This window comes from Macaca nemestrina, chromosome 3 (genome assembly GCF_043159975.1).
Source record: "Macaca nemestrina isolate mMacNem1 chromosome 3, mMacNem.hap1, whole genome shotgun sequence".
Taxonomy (NCBI): domain Eukaryota; kingdom Metazoa; phylum Chordata; class Mammalia; order Primates; family Cercopithecidae; genus Macaca; species Macaca nemestrina.
Genome location: NC_092127.1, coordinates 159,832,733 through 159,854,199, shown reverse-complemented (window position 1 = coordinate 159,854,199; position 21,467 = coordinate 159,832,733). Strand labels below are relative to the sequence as shown.

Here is a 21,467-nt window from a genome sequence, read left to right as displayed (position 1 = left end):
CATTGCATATGTTCATTAGCTCAATTTAGCCATCGCAACGTATACATATTTGGAAACATTACATTGGACATGATAAATATATGCAACATGTGTCCATTAAAATCTGATTAATTTAAAAAAATTTTTAAAAAATATGGTTATGTAAACTCACTAAATCAATGTTTCCAACAGGATACTATCAGCGAATGGAAAAAAGAGTACAGATTTCAGAAACATGCGACATGGAATGCTTAGGACAGGATCATTTTTAAAAAGCCAAAGACCAGTGACAATGAAGACAAGGCAGTGGCATTTGGAGGCTGAAAGCAATTCGATTTATTTAACTTTGAAGAACAAAAGCTTATTCTTCTCAGGAGAAACCAAAACACATTTTCTGTAGAAAAAAGACACCATTTTAACCGCATTGCCAAAATAAATCAGGCGGAGGGCAAGAGGGCAAGTTAGATGTAGCCACAAAAAAGAACGCAGGCCAACAAAGCAGGTGAGAAGAACAGGGGGGCCATGCCCAACATCAGATTTGGGGTTTGTAAAGGGAGAAGGAGCCAGAGGAGCGAGAGAGAAATCCTGCCCCAGTCTTGATAACATTCTATTTAAAATATTAAGTCTAGTTTCTGGTAACAACCACCTTAAACAACAGAAAGAAAAAAAGAAACCTAACCAGTAAGTGGATATGCATTTGTCTTTGAATATTTGAGACTGTTCTACAGTAAAACAAAATACTGCAGTAACATTGTTTGGCTAAAAATCCAAATTTGAGCAAAAATCTCTTTCAGGAAAAAACACAACTCTAAAGACGGCATCAGATTGGAGAAAAGACGCACAGCACTCCTCTCCTGCTTCCCCAGCTGCACTCCAGTGCGGATCTGGCTTCGTCTAGAACCAGAAAGGACCAGAGAGTCTGGCCCAGAAGGAAACTTTTCAGGATTTTTCTAGTTGGAAAATCAAGTCATGTTAAATGTTCCAAACATATTTTTGGTGGGGGATGAGATTTGAGAAGAAAAAAAAAACTGCAAGAAAAATTTTAATGAATACATAATTTTTTTTTTTTTTTTTTTTTTTTTTTGAGACGGAGTCTAGCTCTGTGGCCCAGGCTGGAGTGCAGTGGCCGGATCTCGGCTCACTACAAGCTCCGCCTCCCGGGTTTACGCCATTCTCCTGCCTCAGCCTCGCGAGTAGCTGGGACTACAGGCGCCCGCCACCACGCCCGGCTAGGTTTTTGTATTTTTTAGTAGAGACGGGGTTTCACCGTGTTAGCCAGGATGGTCTCGATCTCCTGACCTCGTGATCCGCCCGTCTCGGCCTCCCAAAGTGGAATACATAATTTTTAAAACACCAGTGAATATTCCCTTCCTTCCTTTTTCAGGGCCCATACTTCATTGGGGTAATCAGATATGGCCACCCAGCGGGTCTCAATGTGAGCAGCCTCTACTCATGGGAACTGCTTGTCCTGGACCCAGTTGAATGAAGTCTGTGACATCTGAAGCAAGGCTGCCCAGGTTCAAGTCTAACTCTATCACATTCTTGCTGATATCTCTAAACAAGTTGTTTAAACTCTCTGTGCTTAGGACCTTCATCTGCAAAATGGGGTACTAACTAGCACCTACCGACTGCTGTCGTGAGGATTAAAGAAATTAGTTAATACACAGAATGTGTCTTTCAAAGCATGCCAAGTACAGAGTACTCAAAAAACTGTAGGTATTATAATTAATTTACTCGGGATCATGGACATCCATGATATTATTCTACTTTTTGAGTTTGTTTAAAATTTTCCATAATAAAAAATTAATATTTAATTTGAAAATCAATTACAACAAGTTGGAGGCTCGGAAAACACATACCCTTTGAAGGTCACTCTTGCTCATTGTGCTTTGAGCGGTACAATACAATATGACTACCTTCTACCGACAGCCAACTATATCCCACACTTTCTCTTGGCTGTTGGATTAAAACAATGAATTTAATACCTTATTTCATGTTCAAAGAAACCAGGGGTAGAGCAGTTAAATACAATGTCCAAATTGTGAAGCTCAGATTTACACCCATGTCTTCTAATCAAATCCAGTCCTCGTTTATATAATCCTGCTGAATAACAGCGTGCTGTGCAGAGAATATCTCACTGTAAATCAGTTAAATGTGGTCAGGACTTCAGATGCTTGGACCAAATTTCTATAGTCAGAATCAGACAGATTCGGGCCAAAAAACCCAGCTGAGCAATCCTAATTCTTTTCACCTTCCCAGATCTAGAGTGCCGCTCTCCGGGACCTGGTGGCCAAAATCACCCATGGCACTAGTCAGTCAAGCTCTAATCAGAGGTGAGTCTGACAAGAGGATCATCTTGCAGTTCCTAACCGAGGGCAAGCCAGGTCTTCTGGTGCAATCGGCTCCATCTCTCAACTCACTGCCCAGTTGATGACTCATACTCAGCCTGTCCTTATGACCCATACTTTCTTTGCAGCTAAGCTGGCTGGGCCTTCCTCACCTAAGACTTGAATAGCCACATGCTTCTCTTCCCACACAGCCAAGTCCTTCACTGACCTTAATCAGAATGCTCCTCTTTCCAGCTATATGACCTTCAACATGTCACTCACCTTTCCCATTCATCAGTTTCCTCATCTGTAAAACTATGATCATAGTACTAACTCCATTCAGAGAGGTTTATAATGATGACATGTGAGATACACATCAGTACCATGCCTAGAAGACTAGAATATTGAATTAACTTTAGCTGCTGTTATTACTCATCTTCATCATCCTCTTCTTAAATTCCTTTTGGTTCCCTTCCCCAAGGTCACCAGTAACTGGCCGAGAAGCCAATGGTAGACTTTTCTGTACTGTTTCTCTCTTTAAGAAAGTTCCTATTTTGCTCCTAAACTCAGGAAGAGATGCCAGATCTCCCCACAGGCAAAACCGCAAGGGCTAACTAGCACTAGAACATGATCAGAGTCCCTATGTCTCAGAAAATGTAGGTGCACAGAGTTGTTCCAGAGCACCTTCAACCCTCTGAGCCCGGCGGATTGTCAGAGAAGCTTCACCCAAAAGCCACATCTCTCCTCCACTCAGCCACACCGACCAAAAATGAATTAATTGCATGATAATAATCAGTAGCATGGACGGAGCGTTTCCCACGTGCAACTTCATGGAAATCTCACTCCCGCCCCTGAGGCAAGGAGCATCACTTCCAATTTCCAGTGAGGTGTAGAAAGCTCAAGTATCTTGCCTAGGTCCCAGGGTTAGTGCGTGGCACACTGGAGCTTGAACCTGGCAGTCTGACTCTAGGGTTCATGTCAGTTTGGCTGTGTCCCTGTACCTTCAAGGACCCTGCCTGACCTCTCCCCCATTGCCCGCCCTCCCCTCCCTATGTAAGTGTAAACTCTTCTGTCTTCATGTTCAGGCTCTGATGGTTCCATGGAGCATTTAGGGCATGATCCCTCCCAAATTGTCACCCTTGCCCTTTTACAAGGGATAAGAAACATGGAAAGGATAAATACCACTCAAGCCGGAACAGAAATAAAGGAGTTAAGATGAAAGTTAAGTCACTATCAATTTATCATAGGGTTTTGGGGGGGGGGGGTGTGTTTGTTTTTTGTTTGTTTGTTTGTTTGTTTGTTTAGATGGAGTCTCACTCTGTCGCCCAGACTGGAGTGCAGTGGCATGATATCGGCTCACTGCAAGCTCTGCCTCCTGGGTTCACACCATTCTCCTGCCTCAGCCTCCTGAGTAGCTGGGACTACAGGCGCCCGCCACCTCGCCCGGCTAATTTTTTGTATTTTTTAGTAGAGACGGGGTTTCACCGTGTTAGCCAGGATGGTCTCGATCTCCTGACCTCGTGATCAGCCCGCCTCAGCCTCCCAAAGTGCTGGCATTACAGGCATGAGCCACTGTGCCCAGCTGCATGTTTTTTTGTTTTTTGTTTTTTAAACAGTGTCTTGCAAAACTAAAATTGCCAAATCAAGAAATAAATCACTGTGGCTTTTCAATTGCCTCAAAATATTTGGTGGGAAGAGAAATATTCGTATTGAGGTTTCAGAACTGTGACACAAAGAAAACTGGTTTCCAACAGAATAAAAGGAAAAAGGATTGGTTTGTTTGCTCCAGACTTTTTCAAGTCACAGTTTACCTGGAAATAGTGACAAGATTACATGTCATTTGGCCTGCATGGTTGTTTAAAAAAAATAATAATTAAAAAAATGTAAGCTGCCAATATCAACAATCAGTGATTTTACATTTTAAAAGTCTGGATTTTGTCTTTTTTTACGTAAGAAGATGCAGCAACCCTAGGCGCTTTCTGCCTCGTGGTAACACAAGCCCTATATGGTGGGTGATGTGAGTTCTAGTTTGCCACAATCCCCACCATGCCACATTGCCTCACAAGTAATCCTCTATCCTCATTACCACACAGGCCAAGCCCCTGGAGGCACCACGTTTGTGACTTCTTTACAAGAAGCTCTGGGCAGACAAGTAATCATGTTCAGTCCCCCTCGGCCTTTCTGGGTCCAGGAAAGCTCTCCCATTTCCCTGCCAAATGCCATCCCTATGCTGCCACAGCACCCGGGAAGCTCCCAGTACCTTCTCCTCACCCTGCGCCACCCTGCCCCCAATGTCACCAAAACCACGGCTCACCTGCTACTCTGTGCCGCTGCGTTCTCTCTTCACAGGTGTTGCCGGCACCTCCCCATTGACGGTTTCAGCCCCACTAACAGACATCAGGCTTCTCCGTTCCTTCTGGTTTGACTTGTGCTCCACTTTTGTAACTCTAAACCTGAGGGGGGAACGGGGAGAGGTGATGGGGTTTGCTTTTCTAATAAACAAGAATTGTGAAGAAAGCAAAAATCATCCACCCAGAGGATCTCAGATGAACTCAGCCAAAAGTTAGGACACAAATGAAAAACAACATATTCAAGAGGAGGAGCATGCATTCCTATCCGGCACATTCCCCTGGCCCCTGCCCAACCTTCCAGCTGATTTCTACTCAACCACATCACAGACTAAGCCGGATATTTCACAGAGCGTGCAAAAGGCATTTAAAAACTCAGGTATTGGCCAGGCACGGTGGCTTATGCCTGTAATCCCAGCAGCACTTTGGAAGGCTGAGGTGGGTGGATTGCTTGAGCCTAGGAGTTTGAGACCAGCCAGGGCATATAGCAAAACTCTGTCTCTACGAAAGTTACAGAAATTAGCCGGGTGTAGTGGTGTGCACCTGTAGTCCCAGCTACTCGGGATGCTGAAGCAGGAGAATCATCTGAGCCCAGGAGGAGGGGGCTGCAGTGAGCAGAGATCACGTCACTGCACTCCAGCCTGGGCAACAGAGTTAGGCCCTGTCTCAATAAGAAAAAAAAAAACCTCAGGGACTCAAATATTAAACAGCCTCAGAGTTGTGGTTTCTAACAATGATCAGGTTTTGTTGGTTTTTGAGAAGGAGTTACCCTCTTGTTGCCCAGACTGGAGTGCAGTGGTGCAATCTCGGCTCACTACAACCTTCAACTCCCGAGTTTAAGCGATTCTCTTGCCTTAGCCTCTCAAGTAGCTGGGATTACAGGCTTATGCCACCATGACTGGCTAATTTTGTATTTTTAGAAGAGATGGGGTTTCAACTTGTTGGCCAGGCCAGTCTCAAACTCCTGACCTCAGGTGATCCACCTACCTCGGCCTCCCAAAGTTCTGGAATTACAGGCGTGAGCCACCACACCTGGCCTATGCCAGTTTTTTTTAACCACAGAAACTTGGTTAAATGCTCAACTGGTTTACAAATTAGACTGACATAACCAGAATGTTTACCAGAAGATGACGAACTTCTGAAAATATGCAACTGTCAGGCAGTCCTATCTCAACACACACACACACACACACTCTCACACACATGCAGAAAATCAGAAGAGCCCTAGCAACACATTTTATCAGCATTAGGGTTTGAGAGTTTGTCTTTAAAAAAAACACAATGGGTTAATTTTCATTACAGATTAAGGAAAGACTAAAGGAAGTTAAGGAAGAGATTTTCATCAAGAATTAAGAGTTAAATAAATGTATTCAGTTTAACTGTTTTTTCTAGTATATCATCACCAAATCCTAGAGCTTTTCATAACAGTTTCTTTCTAGTTCTGGTCTTCATTTTTCCCTTAAAAACTATCTGAAATAAATCCTCCTTCTGTGTCCAGAATAAGATCACCAACCCTTAGGAGAAGGCTCTGAAGAAGTGAAAGAACGAACAGGGAAATTGTAAACACAAATCTATTCTGTCAAACTCTAAGACTCTCTTAAGTAATACATGCTGAAAAACAGCCTGGAATCATTAAGTATCCAATATCCGATATCCAAGAAAGAGAGTTGGATTTGGGGCATTTTAAAAAGCCACGTTTGGCCAGACCCGGTGGCTCACACCTGTAATCCCAACACTTTGGGAGGTCAAGATGGGTGGATCACTTGAGGTGAGGAGTTCGAGACCAGCCTGGCCAACTTGGTGAAACCCCATCTCTCCTAAAAATACAAAAATTAGCCAGTCATGGTGGCGGGCACCTGCAGTCCCACCTATTCAGGAGGCTGAGGCACGACAATCGTTTGAGCCCAGGAGGCAGAGGTTGCAATGACCTGAGTTCATACCACTGCACTCCAGCTTGGGTGACAGAGTAAGACTCTATCTCAAAAAAAAAAAAAAGAAAAAGAAAAAGCCATGTTGAATCTGAGTTGAAAATTTCAGCAGATTTTTTTTTAAGACCAACAAAACATGCTTTGTCCAAACAAGCTACAGGTTCTCATTGCTTTGCATTCATAAATTCCCATGACTCTGCTTCTTAATAAAATAGTGTGGTCATGAGTTGTGCTGTTTTGCTGTAAGTGGCAAACAGCCCAGCGTTTTCTCCGTGATGCTTGTGCAACACAATGATGAAACTCAACTGAATTAAAATAAAAATAATAACCAGTCAACATTTCTTGAGTGTGTAAGTACCCAAAGCTGGTTTAAGACCTTTATGTGCGTCACCTTATTTAGTCTACACAGCAACTCTATGAGGTGAGTGTGACTGTCCTTCTCACTTTACAGAGGGGGAAACCGAGGCACAGAGCAACGTAACAGTTTGCAAGTAGTGGTGCCAGGACTCGAAAGAGAGTAGAAGCAACGAGTTCAGGTCACTCTTCTCAGGGGGTTGTCAGTAGACACAGGAGGATCATGTAAGTAATAGCACTGTCGACTTTTGCTCAGTGCTCACCCAGCCTCACTCCAGCATGTGTGTTCCTTACCAGTACTCCCCACTGTCTTTCCAAATGCAACATCGGCAATGCAGTTCTTGCATGGGACTCAGCATCCAACAGCAGAACTGCAAAAGTATCCCACTGCAAAGATGCTTCAGGTAAGGGCTGATGGATTCATCACTTGAACTGCAGGATCTCCACCTCACATATGGGTCACAAGTGAAAGGCACTAGGAGCCGGAGAGCCAAGACACAGTGGAAAGCACTGCCCACTAAAAGCAAGCAGTCAAAGGAATTCACATGGAACTTACAAGACAGAGACTGGAGGGCTGTGGACCAGATCCACAGCTTCTCCTCTCCCTTGCACATGGCCCGATGATATTTCTCAGTTCCCTGAACGTTAGCTTGGCTGGGTGATCGAGTTCCAGCCAGTGAAGTGTGAGTCAAAATGATGCGAGCCACTCTCAGGCCTCGTAGCTCTTTCAAAACCCCGCGTGAACAACCTTCCACGGACCTGCTCCTCTGGCTGGCTGGCAGAGCCACAAACGAAGGGGGCCTGGAACCCTGGACAAGTACTTGAAGAGCCACCCATTGATATCTCACTACCTGCCCTGGATTCCATAAGTGATAATATAAATGTCTATTCTGTATACAGTTGAAAATCTGGGCTTTATCTGTTAGAGCAGGTAGGTATTTATCTTATTATATTTCCCATCTGATCTAGCAACAGCTGCCTTTTAGGATTCTTCTGTTGTTGGAAAAATCTAGGACTCACACCAGAAAACATCTAAAAAGCCCAGGGATATAACCTGAGCCAGGCACGGAGAACATATTCTACATCTGACAGGTAAGCACAAGTCCACACACCAGAGCACCCATGTCACACATAAACCAAAAGCATCCGAAGAGATCTTACCTGCCAACAGAAAGGACCGTGACCTCGCCTTGGCGCCGTGGTCTGCTCTCTCTGGACTTGTTGGTGGGCTTTATAAAGTGCCACCGCTTGTGCCTACACCGATGACACACGTCCCTCTCGACAACACCGCCCACCGTGTGCAGATGATGGCCACAGACGTGCTTTCCCGGGGTCCCCCCTGGTGACAAAGGCCCAGGACTCACGGGTGGGCTCCCTGGTGTGCTGGGGGTCACGGGGCTAAGGTGGGGAGGAAAATAAAAAGTGCAACTGGTTACTTAAAGGAAATACCAGTGAAGGTGATCTCTCTCCCTGTGATGACAGAAGCAGTTTAAGTTGAAAGAAAAAACAAAGCATCTTCCAATTGTACAAATGGACTTTGTGAACAGGCCTCAGACAGCAGGTACTCAGCTCTCATGACCGTGCGATGACAGCTTATCTTAAGCAATAATAATATGATTCATGGCCAGGCGTAACAGCTCATGCCTATAATCCCAGCATTCTGGGAGGCCAAGGTGGGAGGATTGCTTGAGGTCAGCCTGAGCAACATAGAGAGACCTTGTCTCCGAAATAAAATAAAAAAATTAGCCGGGCATGACGACACATGCCTGTAGTCCCAGCTACTCGGGAGGCTGTGGCGGGAGGACCGCTTGAGCCCAGGAGCTCAAGGTTGCGGTAGCTATGATTGTACCCCTGAACTCCAGCCTCGATGACAGAGTGAGACCCTGTCTTTAGAAGAAAAAAAAAAAAAGTGATTTATCACTACTAGAATGGAATTTATTAGCTGGGAATAAACCACTGCTTCTAACAGTGATACACTGGCTTTAAAGTATTAGGTTTCTTTCTAAAACGCTGATCTTTTTTCTCATGCAATTATCCTAATTTCTCATGTACCAGGAGTGTCTGCCCATCACTCTACGCAAAGAGATTCCCTAAGTATCTATGCCCTGGAAAAGGGAAGAACTCAAATTCCATCAAATTATCAGATAACTTAGAGAAAAGATTTCATCAAATCTCCATTATATCAAAGGAGGAAAGCCTTTAGGCAAAGATATCAAAAGTGATGTCCAAAACAGATGTTGATGGTGTTGATAACAGTCATAATAAAATAGCTAACAGTATTCTAAGCATTTTATATGTCTATATTAATGGAATTAATCCTTATAAAATCTTATGATGTAAGTATTATTAATTTCTTCATTTTAACAATGAGGATGCTGAGGCAGGGAGAAGTGAAGTAACTGGCCTCACACTTGCAACAAGATCACACTTGCAAATAAGTGCTGGATCTGAGATTCAAACCTAGAACGCTGAATTCCAGAAACCATGCAATTAATCACCTTGCTATACACGACAGTGCTTCAGAAACAGCAGAGACCACTTTGATAATCTGGAATAAATTTGGCTAGACTATCTGAAATATAAAAAGCAGAAATATACAGGCCAGATACGAGCTGTTTTCAAAAGGCATGTGTGAAGGCTCTGGCCCGGCAGAAAAGGAGGAATTCGAACCTAGCAGACCCGAACTGAGCAGGAATCAGCCCTCCGGCACAGGTGGGAGGAGTGGGGATGGCATGACACCCACAGCCTGACACCTGGACCGTGGCAAGAGCCCCAGAGACACACAGGAGGCTGTGATGGCAGAAACCAGGCTTTTCGTTGATGCAAACTGGCCACCAGCACACTTAAAAAAAAGAAGTAGAGCCTCCAGTTGAGGAGACCGCCTCAAACATGACTGACAGACAAAAGTCTTCTGGTGCTCTTTAGGGATGCCTTCCTAACTGTTAAAATAAAAACACACAGCTGTACCTTCCTGGAGTAAAATAATGTCAACTTAGCACCACATATCAGAAAGCTGAATGCAAGAGTTTAACAACATTCACTCAACAAGCATTTCTCAAGTACCAGCTGTGTACAAAACTCACTGATGGGCACTACAGGATGCCCAAAGATGATTGAGACAAAGACACCATGAGCTAAGATGGTCAGAACACCAACTGTCTGTGGCCAGGACTGGAATGTGGGAGAAATCAGAGCTCTTCTGTCTCTATGACTCTACGTCTCTCCTAAACTCAACTCCTTGCATTCTGAGTTACCTTTCCAAAACACACATCCAACGTAGCCAGTTTGACGAACACCTCTTAAACATCTAAGGTGTGCTGAGTGCACAACCCACATAGGAAGCGGAGAAAGATCCAACCCCTTTGCCATGTCACTTGGCCTGGCCACACCCTGGACTGAACCCTTCATAGGCTGAGTCCCAGGCTATCATGATGTGGTGACTTTTCTTCTGGCCCTTCTTATTCCTACAGCCAACCCTGACTCTTGTCTCCACCTCCTGCACACCTGGTTCAGATGGCACCTCTTCCATGAACCTTCCTGAACTCCCAATGGCCTCCCAGGGTCCCCTAGAGCCTTCAGTCTCCACCAGTCCTACAGCACTTGCAGGCTCTCCATCGCGAGGCCTCACACACACGTCTCCACTCCCCACTGACTGTGTTCCTCCATGGCAAGGGTCTGTGGATGTCCAGCTCCAGAGCAGCACCCAGCACACAGCAGGCATCCAATAAATGCTCCTTGTTGAAGAAATAATACTTATATGGAAATACAGTTCTCTGTAATTAATTATGAAGGAATATGCTGCTCAACAATCATAACCTAAAACAGTAATACAAAAAACAGAACATAGCAGGTAGCTCCAAACCAGCTTGCTCATTTAATCATCATTGTTCATGGAGGTCTTTCAATGCTTAAGGTATGCTATATTCCTTATAACAACCCTATAAAGCTGGTACTGTGGTGATCTCCATTTTATAGACGATGGAACTTAAACTCAGGGTGGTCAGTTAACTTCCTCAAGAATAGACAGTTAATATTGTAGTGCAGGCAGGATTCAATCACATCTCCCAATTCCAAGGCTATGTTTTTGCCCTTAACCTCTATGCCTTACTTCTTCCCATCACTATTCTCTAACAGTTCTCAACCAGGAGTGATCATCCCCGCTACGGGACATTGACCATGTGTGGAGACATTATGGGTTGTCACACCTTGGGAGGGTGGGGGCAGGGGGTGCTCTGGCATCTTGTGAGTGGAGGCCAGGGATGCTGTCAAACATCCTACAATACACGGGACGGTTCTGCACAGCAAAGAACTAGCTGGCCCAAAATAACTGGCCCAAAATAGTGCCAAAGTTGGGAAACCTGCTCTAGCAGAAGAGCATTTCAGATGGCGCCATATCTGAGCAAGTAACTGAAAAGATGTTGCACTAAGGAGGAGGGGAGGAGCACTCACCTTTCAGGATCATACAAGCTGTTATCCGCTACCATCGCCTTTAAGACATCAGCATTCGCTAAGGAATAAAAATAAAATTAAAGAATTAAAACAGAATGAATAAGATGGGTAATCACATCAGAAAAGCTGTTGAAAACACACCTAATTCCATTCTTTCAGTTCATAGATGAGGTCCTGGGGGCCTAGAGAAGGGAGGGTCTCCCCCAACATAACTGCATAACATGGCACCATCTGTCAATAACTTTCACCCAGCAAGAACTTAGTAAGAGTGACAGAGAATCTACGGCAAGGAGAGCAGACCTACTATAAGGCATTGCTTCCTACACATCAATAGCAATAGAAAGTAGAAACTACCCCCCCACCCCAAGCCAACTCCAACAAACTAAAGGACCATTTATATGCCGCTGCTCTATTGCAGTTAACTCATTTTGATAAATATACTTTGAAAAATATTGATAGTGAAATGTATTTCATAAGTGACCTGTAGTCTAATAACTTGTATGTGCCAAAATAATTAGCTCTAAACTCTGCATCCTCCTGTAGCATCAATTCTATCCCACATCGAATCAGGGATGAGAGAAGGTTAATTTTCCAGATGAGCTTCAGGATCATATAAGCCCTTGACTGGCCAGATACCTTAAAATTTCAAGTATTGATCACAACATATAAGTTATGTAATATATGCTAACTTAAATTAGACTTCTAAAAAAATCCACATTTGTAGGTGGGAGGCTAGGCTGTCAACAAAAGCAAAAAATAAATAAATAAATAAATAAATAAATAATAAAAACCTAATCTAAGTTTCTTAGTTTCTTGAGTCCCCCAACCCACACCCACATCCACACGCCATGTGTTTTCTGCCTCCTGTAGAGTGGTCATGCTCTCCAGGATAAAAGACTGAAGTGAACGTTCAAGATTCCCTTGGCTATTTAATTGGCAAGGCCAAATGTTATTACTGGCTCATAACCTTTTCAATTGATTTCTGAAGCACTGTTCTCATGACTAACCACAACAAGTCTCTGAGAGGAAAGAACAAATAAAAATCACTATTTACCACGTAAGCCAACACCAACCTTTAACATTTAACATTCAAATGCCTTTTCTAGAGGAGGAATATTAATTCTAGTTCCAACTGCTCCTCTAAGTGTTAACAGTTAAGGGCTTACAATGCGGGGTTTCTCAACCTGGCTTTTGTTATTGCCCCACCCAAGAGCTTTGTTCAACTATTTTTTCCTAATGACTCTCTCATTAAAGTACAGTATGGCAGATACATTTCATATTTGGTTATGTACTATATATATCTGTGCTTTACATATAAGAGAGTGAGGTATTTGTTTGACCCCGATCCAATTTTTAAGGGACACATTGCCCTGTTGCAACCCTTGAGAACACACGGGTTTTTGCTTTATTCTTTTGAGAAATATTAATATGACACTTAATCTTTTGCCAAAAGAAATTCTTTACCCTTCACAACTATCTGTGAGGATGTCCAAATGCATTTCCAAACACAAATTCTGATCTAAATAAGACCTCCTATCATTACAAAAACATTATGAAAATGGATCCATAGTAATTTCTCCTGCACAATAAAAAAGACAGTTGCCTCTGTAAAACACATTTAAGTATAATCCAGTAATGTCAGTTAATTTCCTGTTTGACTAATAAATGAGGATTCAAAAAAAACGTTGTTTCAGATACTAGGTTTGGATATACAATCCCATATACAATTTTGTATTTTATTGTATACAAAATACAGTTGTCCGCAGTATCCATGCAGGAATGTTCCCCAGATCCGTGCAGATATCAAAATCCACAGATGCTCAGGTTCCTGATATAAAACATATCTACTCCACCCCCATACACTTTAAATCATCTTTAGGTTACTTATAGTAGCTAATACAGTGGAAATCCTATGTAAATAGTTGTTATGCTGTTTTATTTGGGAAATAATGACAAGAAACAAGTCTGCACATGTCCAGAAAGATGCAACCATCCATTTTTTTTTCCCTAATTTTTTTTTAATCCTTGATTGGTTAAATCTATAGGTGCAGATCTCATGGATATGGAGGACTGATTATATAAAGTAATTTGCTGTCCATACTTACTCTGCCAACGTTTATCGAACTTCAAAACTACAAACATAAAAAAGAGGGAAAACACCACCAAAAGGTGTTAAAACAGCGACAGCACTAACAGCACATACAAAGAGTGAGCTTTTTAAAATCAAACGTTTAAATCACTGCCTGAGAAAATCAATCACCTGTAAAATGATGACTACCTAAAAAATGAAACATCAAATTACAAACTAATTCCAGGAAGATACGCTATATTAAAATCATTATTAAAGCTTGCTTCTTATAGACGTGTTTCTCAGTTATTCATGAATTCCTGTAACTCATCTTTCTCTCCCAGGAATAATTAGTAAACATTCCTTTGGTTTGCTAAGGGAGTCTCTAGGACTCACCCTGTGGCATGTGTGAGACACACACGCGCACACACGCACATGCATGCGTGTACAGGTACATACCCGCGTGTACACACACGCATCCCTGTCTCTGAGCTAACCTCCAGCGAGTCAGCTTCAGTCATCTGTCTCTTGGGAACATTTTTGGTTTCCAGTGACAGGAAGGCTTTCTAATATAACACCACCGTTAGGACTGAAACGCATGCCTTAATGTGGTTGTGAAGTTACCATAAAAGAGCAATGGTCTGAGTTCTGTTGAAGGTGTATCTCCTCCTTGCATATTACTCACAGCTCCACTAAGCCATAGGAGGCTTTCTCCACACTTGCCAGCATTTTATCAACTACGCTTCCCTGCATAGCCTTTCCCAAAATGGGAGGAGCTAGGTGCAGGGCAAGGAAACTCCCCAAGAAAAGGGAAGGGCGGTATTTTCCAGAAAAGACCTCTTTTTCTCCCGGAATCCCTGCTTGATAATATGCATGTAACAGCCAAAATCAGGCAAGAAAAATGTCTGGTTGTCTCTGCCATCACTATTCTCTTCAGAGTTTTCCTCACACCTAAGGCAAATTTCTCAAGCAAAAACTAACATTGCCATCACCAAAATGTAAGGGCCGGCACGTGCCAGTCGCTGCCTGAAAGCTTTATAGATCTTCCATGTTGGACGCTTCTGACGCCCTTAACAGTAGGTAGAATTATCACCCCCATTTTACAAGTATACAGACTGAGACCTAAAGATCGTAACTGACTGGCCAGAGTCACACAGCTAGAGAGTGACAGGCTTGGACACAAACCCTGCTCTGACTGACTCCAGGGTGGGTGCGTTTAACCCTGACACCCTCCTTCCTACCCTTCAATGTCCAAGTCCCCACCCAAAGGGACACAGGTTGAATAATGGTTCACCGCATGTTTGCATAAACAGAGGAAGTTTCAGAACCCACTCCGTGCTCACAGTCATTTATAAAGGAATCTTTTCTGCCAAAATATAAGTGGAGCCTGAAGGCAAAAACTCCACAAAGGCATCTCTTGCCTAGGGATCAGAAGTACTAATCAGAAGCACTTGAGGAATATCTGTAGGACTCCCTGCAATTTTTACTAAGCAGCCAGTGTAAGGGCCTAGCAGAGAAACTCAGCTACAGACTCCCAGACACTTTCCAAACATCCATACAATGCAAGAAAACTCCAGCGACTACCCAGACATGATTCAGTTCGGCTCTATTTAGAAAGATGAATTAAAAGCTAGCACGGCGGTACATCCAACCCTTTGGATTAGGAAAACAGTCAGTGTGCAGGTGTGGCATAATATGCAATAGATCTGGTCATTGTCCTGGGTTCCTGTCACAGAGTTCCTAAAGGCCTTGGAATTTCCTGAGAGTCTTTTGTTATTCATAATAGGCATCTTTTGATCACACCTGAGTTTATACTAATGTGGTGACTCGGGGTGGGGCCCCTAGACAGTCTCAGGGTGGGGCCAGTCATCATTAAGACCAAGCGATTAGAGGGTTGGAACTTTCAGCCCTACCCAGGGACCTCGGGAAAGTCAGAGCAGGGAGGACAGCGCAGGGTTCTGGGACTGGAAATTAAACTCGACAAAAAAACTTTTTTTTTGGTTTGTTTTTTGTTTTTGAGATGGAGTCTCCCTCTGTCGCCCAGGCTGGAGTACAGTGGCACATCTCAGCTCACTGCAACCTCCGTCTCCCAGGTTCACAACTTTCTCCTGCCTCAGCCTCCCAAGTAGCTGGGACTACAGGTACCCGCGACCACACCCGGCTAATATTTTTGTATTTTTAGTAGAGACGAGGTGTCACTGTGTTAGCCAGGATGGTCTCGATTTCCTGATCTCTTGACCCACCTGCCTTGGCCTTCCAAAGTGCTGGGATTACAGGTGTGAGCCACCGCGCCCGGCCAACAAAAAAACTCTTGACCAACAAGATTTGATAGCTTCCAGGTGGCTGAACAGGTGCAGGTGCCGGGAGGATGGCGCACCCAGAGAGAGCAGGGAAGCTTTGTATCCCACCCCCAATACTATGCATCTCTTCTATTTTGTTGTTCATGAGTTGCATCCTCTGTAACAAGCCAGTACATGTAATAAAGTGTTTCCCTGAGTTCTGTTACCCATTCTAGGAAAATATCGAACCGGAGGAGGGGATTGTGGATCTCTCATCCCAGCCATTTACAGACTATAGGTCAGAAGCACTTGTTCATGAGTTGCATCCTCTGTAACAAGCCAGTACATGTAATAAAGTGTTTCCCTGAGTTCTGTTACCCATTCTAGGAAAATATCGAACCGGAGGAGGGGACTGTGGATCTCTCATCCCAGCCATTTACAGACTATAGGTCAGAAGTACCAGAGCCCGGCTTCCAACCGGCATCCCAAGTAGGGGAAGTCTTTTGGGATCTAATGCTAACTCTAGGTAGACAGAGTCAGAACTGTATTAAATTGCAGGCTTCCGAGATTTGGAGAACTGCAAAGTATGGAAAAAACCCGCACATCTGTGTCAGAAGTGTTGTGTGAGGATGGAGACAAACAAATAAAGTGTGTTTGCCCAGCAGGTCAGCTGATAATCCATCCTTCAAGAGATATTTATCTAAACTAAAATTGATTTCCATCATTAAAGACATAATGTGTTTAAACCATAAACAAGAACGTTACCATGAGTACAGGTCAAGTATCACCCCATTTGCCAAACTTAAAATGCGAAGCAGAAACCATTCATATATCACGATTGCAAATGTTTACAGATGCATGAAATCTAGGAAAAGAAAACCTAAACACATGTGGGAAAAGGGTAACAGACAGATTGTGCTTAATTTTATTCCTTTCTTAATGTAAAGGAAAAGTTATGGTATGCTTATCACTTTTAAAACTAGAAAGTGAAATTAATATTAATTCCAATTTATCAAAGACAGAAAACGTCAACAGGGAAGTCCAGACTGGCACTAAGTTCAAAGTTATGTTAATCATTGAGAAAAAAATACTTTAAAAATGCATTTGGTCCACAAAATAGAGGATTTCAGTCTCAAAGCCAAACTCAAACATGCTAGGTTATAAACTGGTAAGAGATCAAGGCTGCATCTTATCACGAGGCTGTGGTTTTGGTGCAGGCTGGAAGCTGAAGAGGCCACAGCTGGAGAGGGGCGTGCAGCAACATTAGCTATTACTTGGGAGTCCAGGAAGGGAACCAAGGGCTGCACAAAGGATTGGAGTCACCAGCTGTCCTCACAAGCCCCTGGAGAAACCGCAGGTACACAGATGAAGGCGTGGACAGGAGAAGAGGGGACCTGGGGTTGAGAATAAGATAGAAAGCAAAGAGAACTGGGGAGCAGAGGAGAGAGGAGAAGAATGGCACCTCAGGTATTGACTGCTGAGGGGTACCTACTGGTACGAAGCACAGTAAACACACAAAGGCTACTTTCCAAAAGGCAAACAACATCATTTAAAAAGAAAGACAAGGGCCGGGCGCGGTGGCTCACGCCTGTAATCCCAGCACTTTGGGAGGCCGAGGCGGGCGGATCACAAGGTCAGGAGATCGAGACCACGGTGAAACCCCGTCTCTACTAAAAATACAAAAAATTAGCCGGGCGCGGTTGTGGGCGCCTGTAGTCCCAGCTACTCGGGAGGCTGAGGCAGGAGAATGGCGTGAACCCGGGAGGCGGAGCTTGCAGTGAGCCGAGATCGCGCCACTGCACTCCAGCCTGGGCGACAGAGCGAGACTCCGTCTCAAAAAAAAAAAAAAAAAAAAAAAAAAAGACAAAACAGCCCTATTTGCACATTAGTGTGGGAAGTGAGGACATTATATAATATGCCTCCTCCAAGGACCCCAAACACGTTCTCTGCTGTAATTAAGAGAAGTGCCTACTGCCGGCACCATCCTGCCATACCTGCTTATGTGACTTTGAACAAGTGTCTTATCCTCTGGGTCTCTGTTTCCTAATCTACAAAATAGGGTGATAAAAGGGCCTATGTCATCTGGCACTTTTATTTTTATATATCTATTTATTTATTTTTTTTTTTTTTTTGGAGACAGAGTCTCACTCTGTCCCCCAGGCTGGAGTGTGGTGACTGTGCCATCTTGGCTCACTGCAGCCTCTGCCTCCTGGGTTCAAGTGATTCTCCTGCCTCAGTCTCCCAAGTAGCTGGGATTACAGATATGTACCACCATGCCCAGCTAATTTTTACACTTTTAGTAGAGATGGGGTTTCACCATGTTGGCCAGGCTGGTCTCGAACTCCTGACCTCAAGCGATCCTCCCACCTCAGCCTCCCAAAGTGCTGGGATTACAGGCATGAGCCACTATGCCCAGCCGGTACTTTTAAGAATTTATTGAGTTAATGCTTAAGATTTCTACAAACTAACCCAGCTATATACTGTTTCTCTTTGAAAGGAGTTAAGTTTTCCATCCCTCTTTCATGCCACCTGGACAGAGGTACTACAGTAACTGGTTAAAATAACAGACTATGGAATCAGAACACCTCAGTTCCAATCCCAGCTCCCCCACTTTCCAGTGGTGCAACATTGGCAACTTAGTTAAGTACGGTGGGCTTCAGTTTGTAACATGGGAAGAAAATGTCGAGATCCTGGAGTCCCTGGAAAGCCCACAGAACAGGCCTAGCATACAGCAAACCCTCAGGAGTACTATGACGTCGATACATGAGAACTTCAGCCCTTGGCAAGGCTCTCACAGTTTACTTATTTCGACTGATTCAACTGTCAGTAACCCATTTCATGCATCATCACAAATTTGGCAACTGCTCCAGCTTTCAGAAGCCCAGGTCCCAAAGGCCTGCAAGCTCTCCACAGCCAAGAAAGGCAGTTTGGAATGTGAAAGGCACAGGGGCAGTGAGGGGGTCATCCACGCCTTACGCTGCACACTTCCAGAATGGGTACATTTTCCTATGCCAAGGACATATTCATGCATTGCTTGGGCAAATTAAAAAGCACTTTTTTTCATGTAAAAGAAACATCCATGATTGAGTACTCAACAACAGTATCACCAACTATTATGCCCTGAAGGAAGGTCTCTGGAAGACAGAGATCAAAATCCAAGTATTCTGGTCTGTTTTGTTATTTTAAACATCATCCGAATAAGTTTGGTTGTCTGATTTTATAGACTGGAGAAATTGACAACTGCACGTTAGAAGAGAGGAGGGACAATACTGTGTGGTTGAAAAGAATGCGGAATTTGAAACCAGCCAGACAGAGCTGGGCTGCTCACTAACCATGTAAGTTTAACTACTTGGAACCTTCTTTCTTCATCTGTAAAATGGGTGTAATTGAACCAACTTTATAAGCATGTTTTGAGGATTAAATGAGATTACGTATATAAAGCACTCAGATCTATGCCAAAAGCATAAAGCACATTCTGAAAACAGCAATGAAAATTATGCTCAACCATACGAAACTGCTGTTTCTCTAAGTCAAAAACAGTTGAAGAGAGTCAAACTGACAGACAGGCTGGGCAGGCAGATGCTCTTGTGGAGTAGTGAGGATCTGGGAGTGTGGGGTGCCCGGGGCAGGGCCTGAGGGCAGAGGAGCAGGTATTTACTGATGAGTGTGGTGTTATTTCAACGTTTAGAAAAATGGCTCAGCTCTATCATCAGTGCACAGTCCGTGAGTCCATGCTGACTAAAGCAAAGACAAAGCCCAGGGGAAACGTTTGCTTTTCAATTGTCATGAGAATTCAAAGTGTAAGAATCCACAGCTATGGAGCAAGTGGGCAAGGAATCCCATACACCTTAAACATCACTGAGGGCATGGTGTGCTATCGAGGGAATAACCAGTGCTCAGAACAATGACCCCAGAGTTTCTTCACTCAAGATTAAATTAATCTTCTATTTAAGATGACAATGTAGAATACATTTCAGGGTGAAAAAATCCTCAATTTCATAAAAGTTCAACTTTGTAACAAAGTGTTAATGCGGGAGAAAGGATGACATAGAACAGACAAACAGAAGCACAGTAGCTGCCAGTGGCCGGGGGAGGAGGGAGTGGCTACCTAACGGGTCCAGAGCTTCCGTTTGGGATGATATAAAGTTGTGGAACTAGACAGTGGAGATGCATGTTTAACACTGTGAATGTACTTAATCCCACTGAAGTGTGTACTTTAAAATGGCAACAGAACTAAATTTTATGTTATGTGTATTTTACCACAATTTTTTTAAGCACACAAAAAAGAACAGACAATATTTGAGTGCTTTCTATACTGAGCCCTCTATGTATACTATGTACCAAAAATGCTGTGAAGTAAATATTATTATTATTATTTGCTTTCTTAGAGTCTCACTCTGTTACTCAGGCTGGAGTGCAGTGGTGTGATCACAGCTCACTGCAGCTTTGAAATCCTGAGCTCAAGTGATCCTCCCATCTCAGCCTCCCAAGTAGCTGGGAACACAGGCATGTGCCACCATGCCTCGCTAATTTTGTTTTACCTTTTTTTTTTTTTTTGAGATGGAGTTTTGCTCTGTCACCCAGGCTGGAGTGCAATGGCATGATCTCGACTCACTGCAACCTTTGCCTCCCAGGTTCAAGTGATTCTCCTGCCTCAACCTCCAAGTAGCTGGGATTACAGGCACCCGCCACCAAGTCTGGCTAGTTTTTTGTATTTTTAGTAGAGACGGGGTTTCACCATGTTGCTCAGGCTGGTCTCGAACTCCTAAGATAAGCCACCCGCCTCGGCCTCCCAAAGTGCTGGGATTACAGGCATGAGCTACCACGCCTGGCCTTTTTAACTTTTTTTGAAGAGTTGGGGTCTCACTATGTTGCCCAGGCTGGTCTTGAACTCCTGGCCTCAAGTAATCCTCCCACCTCAGCCTTCCAAAGTGCTGGGATTACAGATGTGAGCCACCGTGCCAGGCTGAGGTAAATATTATTATCCTCATTTTACAGGAAGAAGCTGTACCTCATGAAACAAGGCAATGTAGTTTCCCCAAATTGCACACAACCAGTAAGCAGCGAGGCCAGGATTTGAACACCAGCTGACAGAGCTCCAGGGCTGGGTCTCTGCAACGCTTAGACCAACTCATGCTTAGAAAACTCACTCATGTGAAACTTGCGTAGCTCAATAATGCTGGCAGCTGAGGTGTTAGAAAGCTTAGGTGAAGTCAATAAGAGAGTCTACGTAAATCTTGACTCTTCGAAGCAGGTTTTTAATAAAGGATAGGAATACTGAATTGTTTTGGAACACTAAAAGGTCCACACCTTCATTTTTCATGATGTAGTGGACGATTTGCCCAACAGTGTCACTGTTTTCATTCATACTGTCGTTCAATTCTGAAAGAGAAAAGAGGAGGGGAGAACAGGTTACAACTGGTCACCAGCATCAAGTCAATCAGTCTTAGAATCCAAGACCTCACTGAACAGTTTCCAGGAGCCTCAGGAGATCACCCAAGGTGCTACGATTCTAGGCTTTCTCCCTCCAGCCCCAAACTTCCTCATGCATAACAAGCATAAAGAGAAAGTACCAGAGCTGTCCATCTATCTCTTCTGAAGTTCAAATGCTCACTCACTTTCCAGACAATAATTTGAAAATGCATTTATACCAGTCCTCATTATTATTTCTCTCTCATCATTTCCTTAAAGCCTTAGGAGAAATGGGAAGAAGAAAGCTCATTTAAAAAGAAAAA

The 21,467-nt window shown here is 43.7% G+C and overlaps 1 protein-coding gene across 2 annotated transcripts in view; it reads right to left on the bottom strand.

Annotated features, from left to right (window-relative positions):
- Window positions 1-21,467, bottom strand: part of LOC105487754 (RELT like 1) — a 74,814-nt gene that overhangs the window by 15,576 nt on the left and 37,771 nt on the right. For both annotated transcript variants that reach the window (XM_011751398.2, XM_071093751.1), the window contains exons 3-6: window positions 21,043-21,114; window positions 11,386-11,443; window positions 8,098-8,334; window positions 4,621-4,759 (exon numbers count right to left, since the gene is read on the bottom strand). In XM_011751398.2, the coding sequence (XP_011749700.2) occupies window positions 4,624-4,759; window positions 8,098-8,334; window positions 11,386-11,443; window positions 21,043-21,114 (503 nt within the window). In that variant the 3' untranslated portion in view covers window positions 4,621-4,623. The remainder of the gene's footprint in view (window positions 1-4,620; window positions 4,760-8,097; window positions 8,335-11,385; window positions 11,444-21,042; window positions 21,115-21,467) is intronic.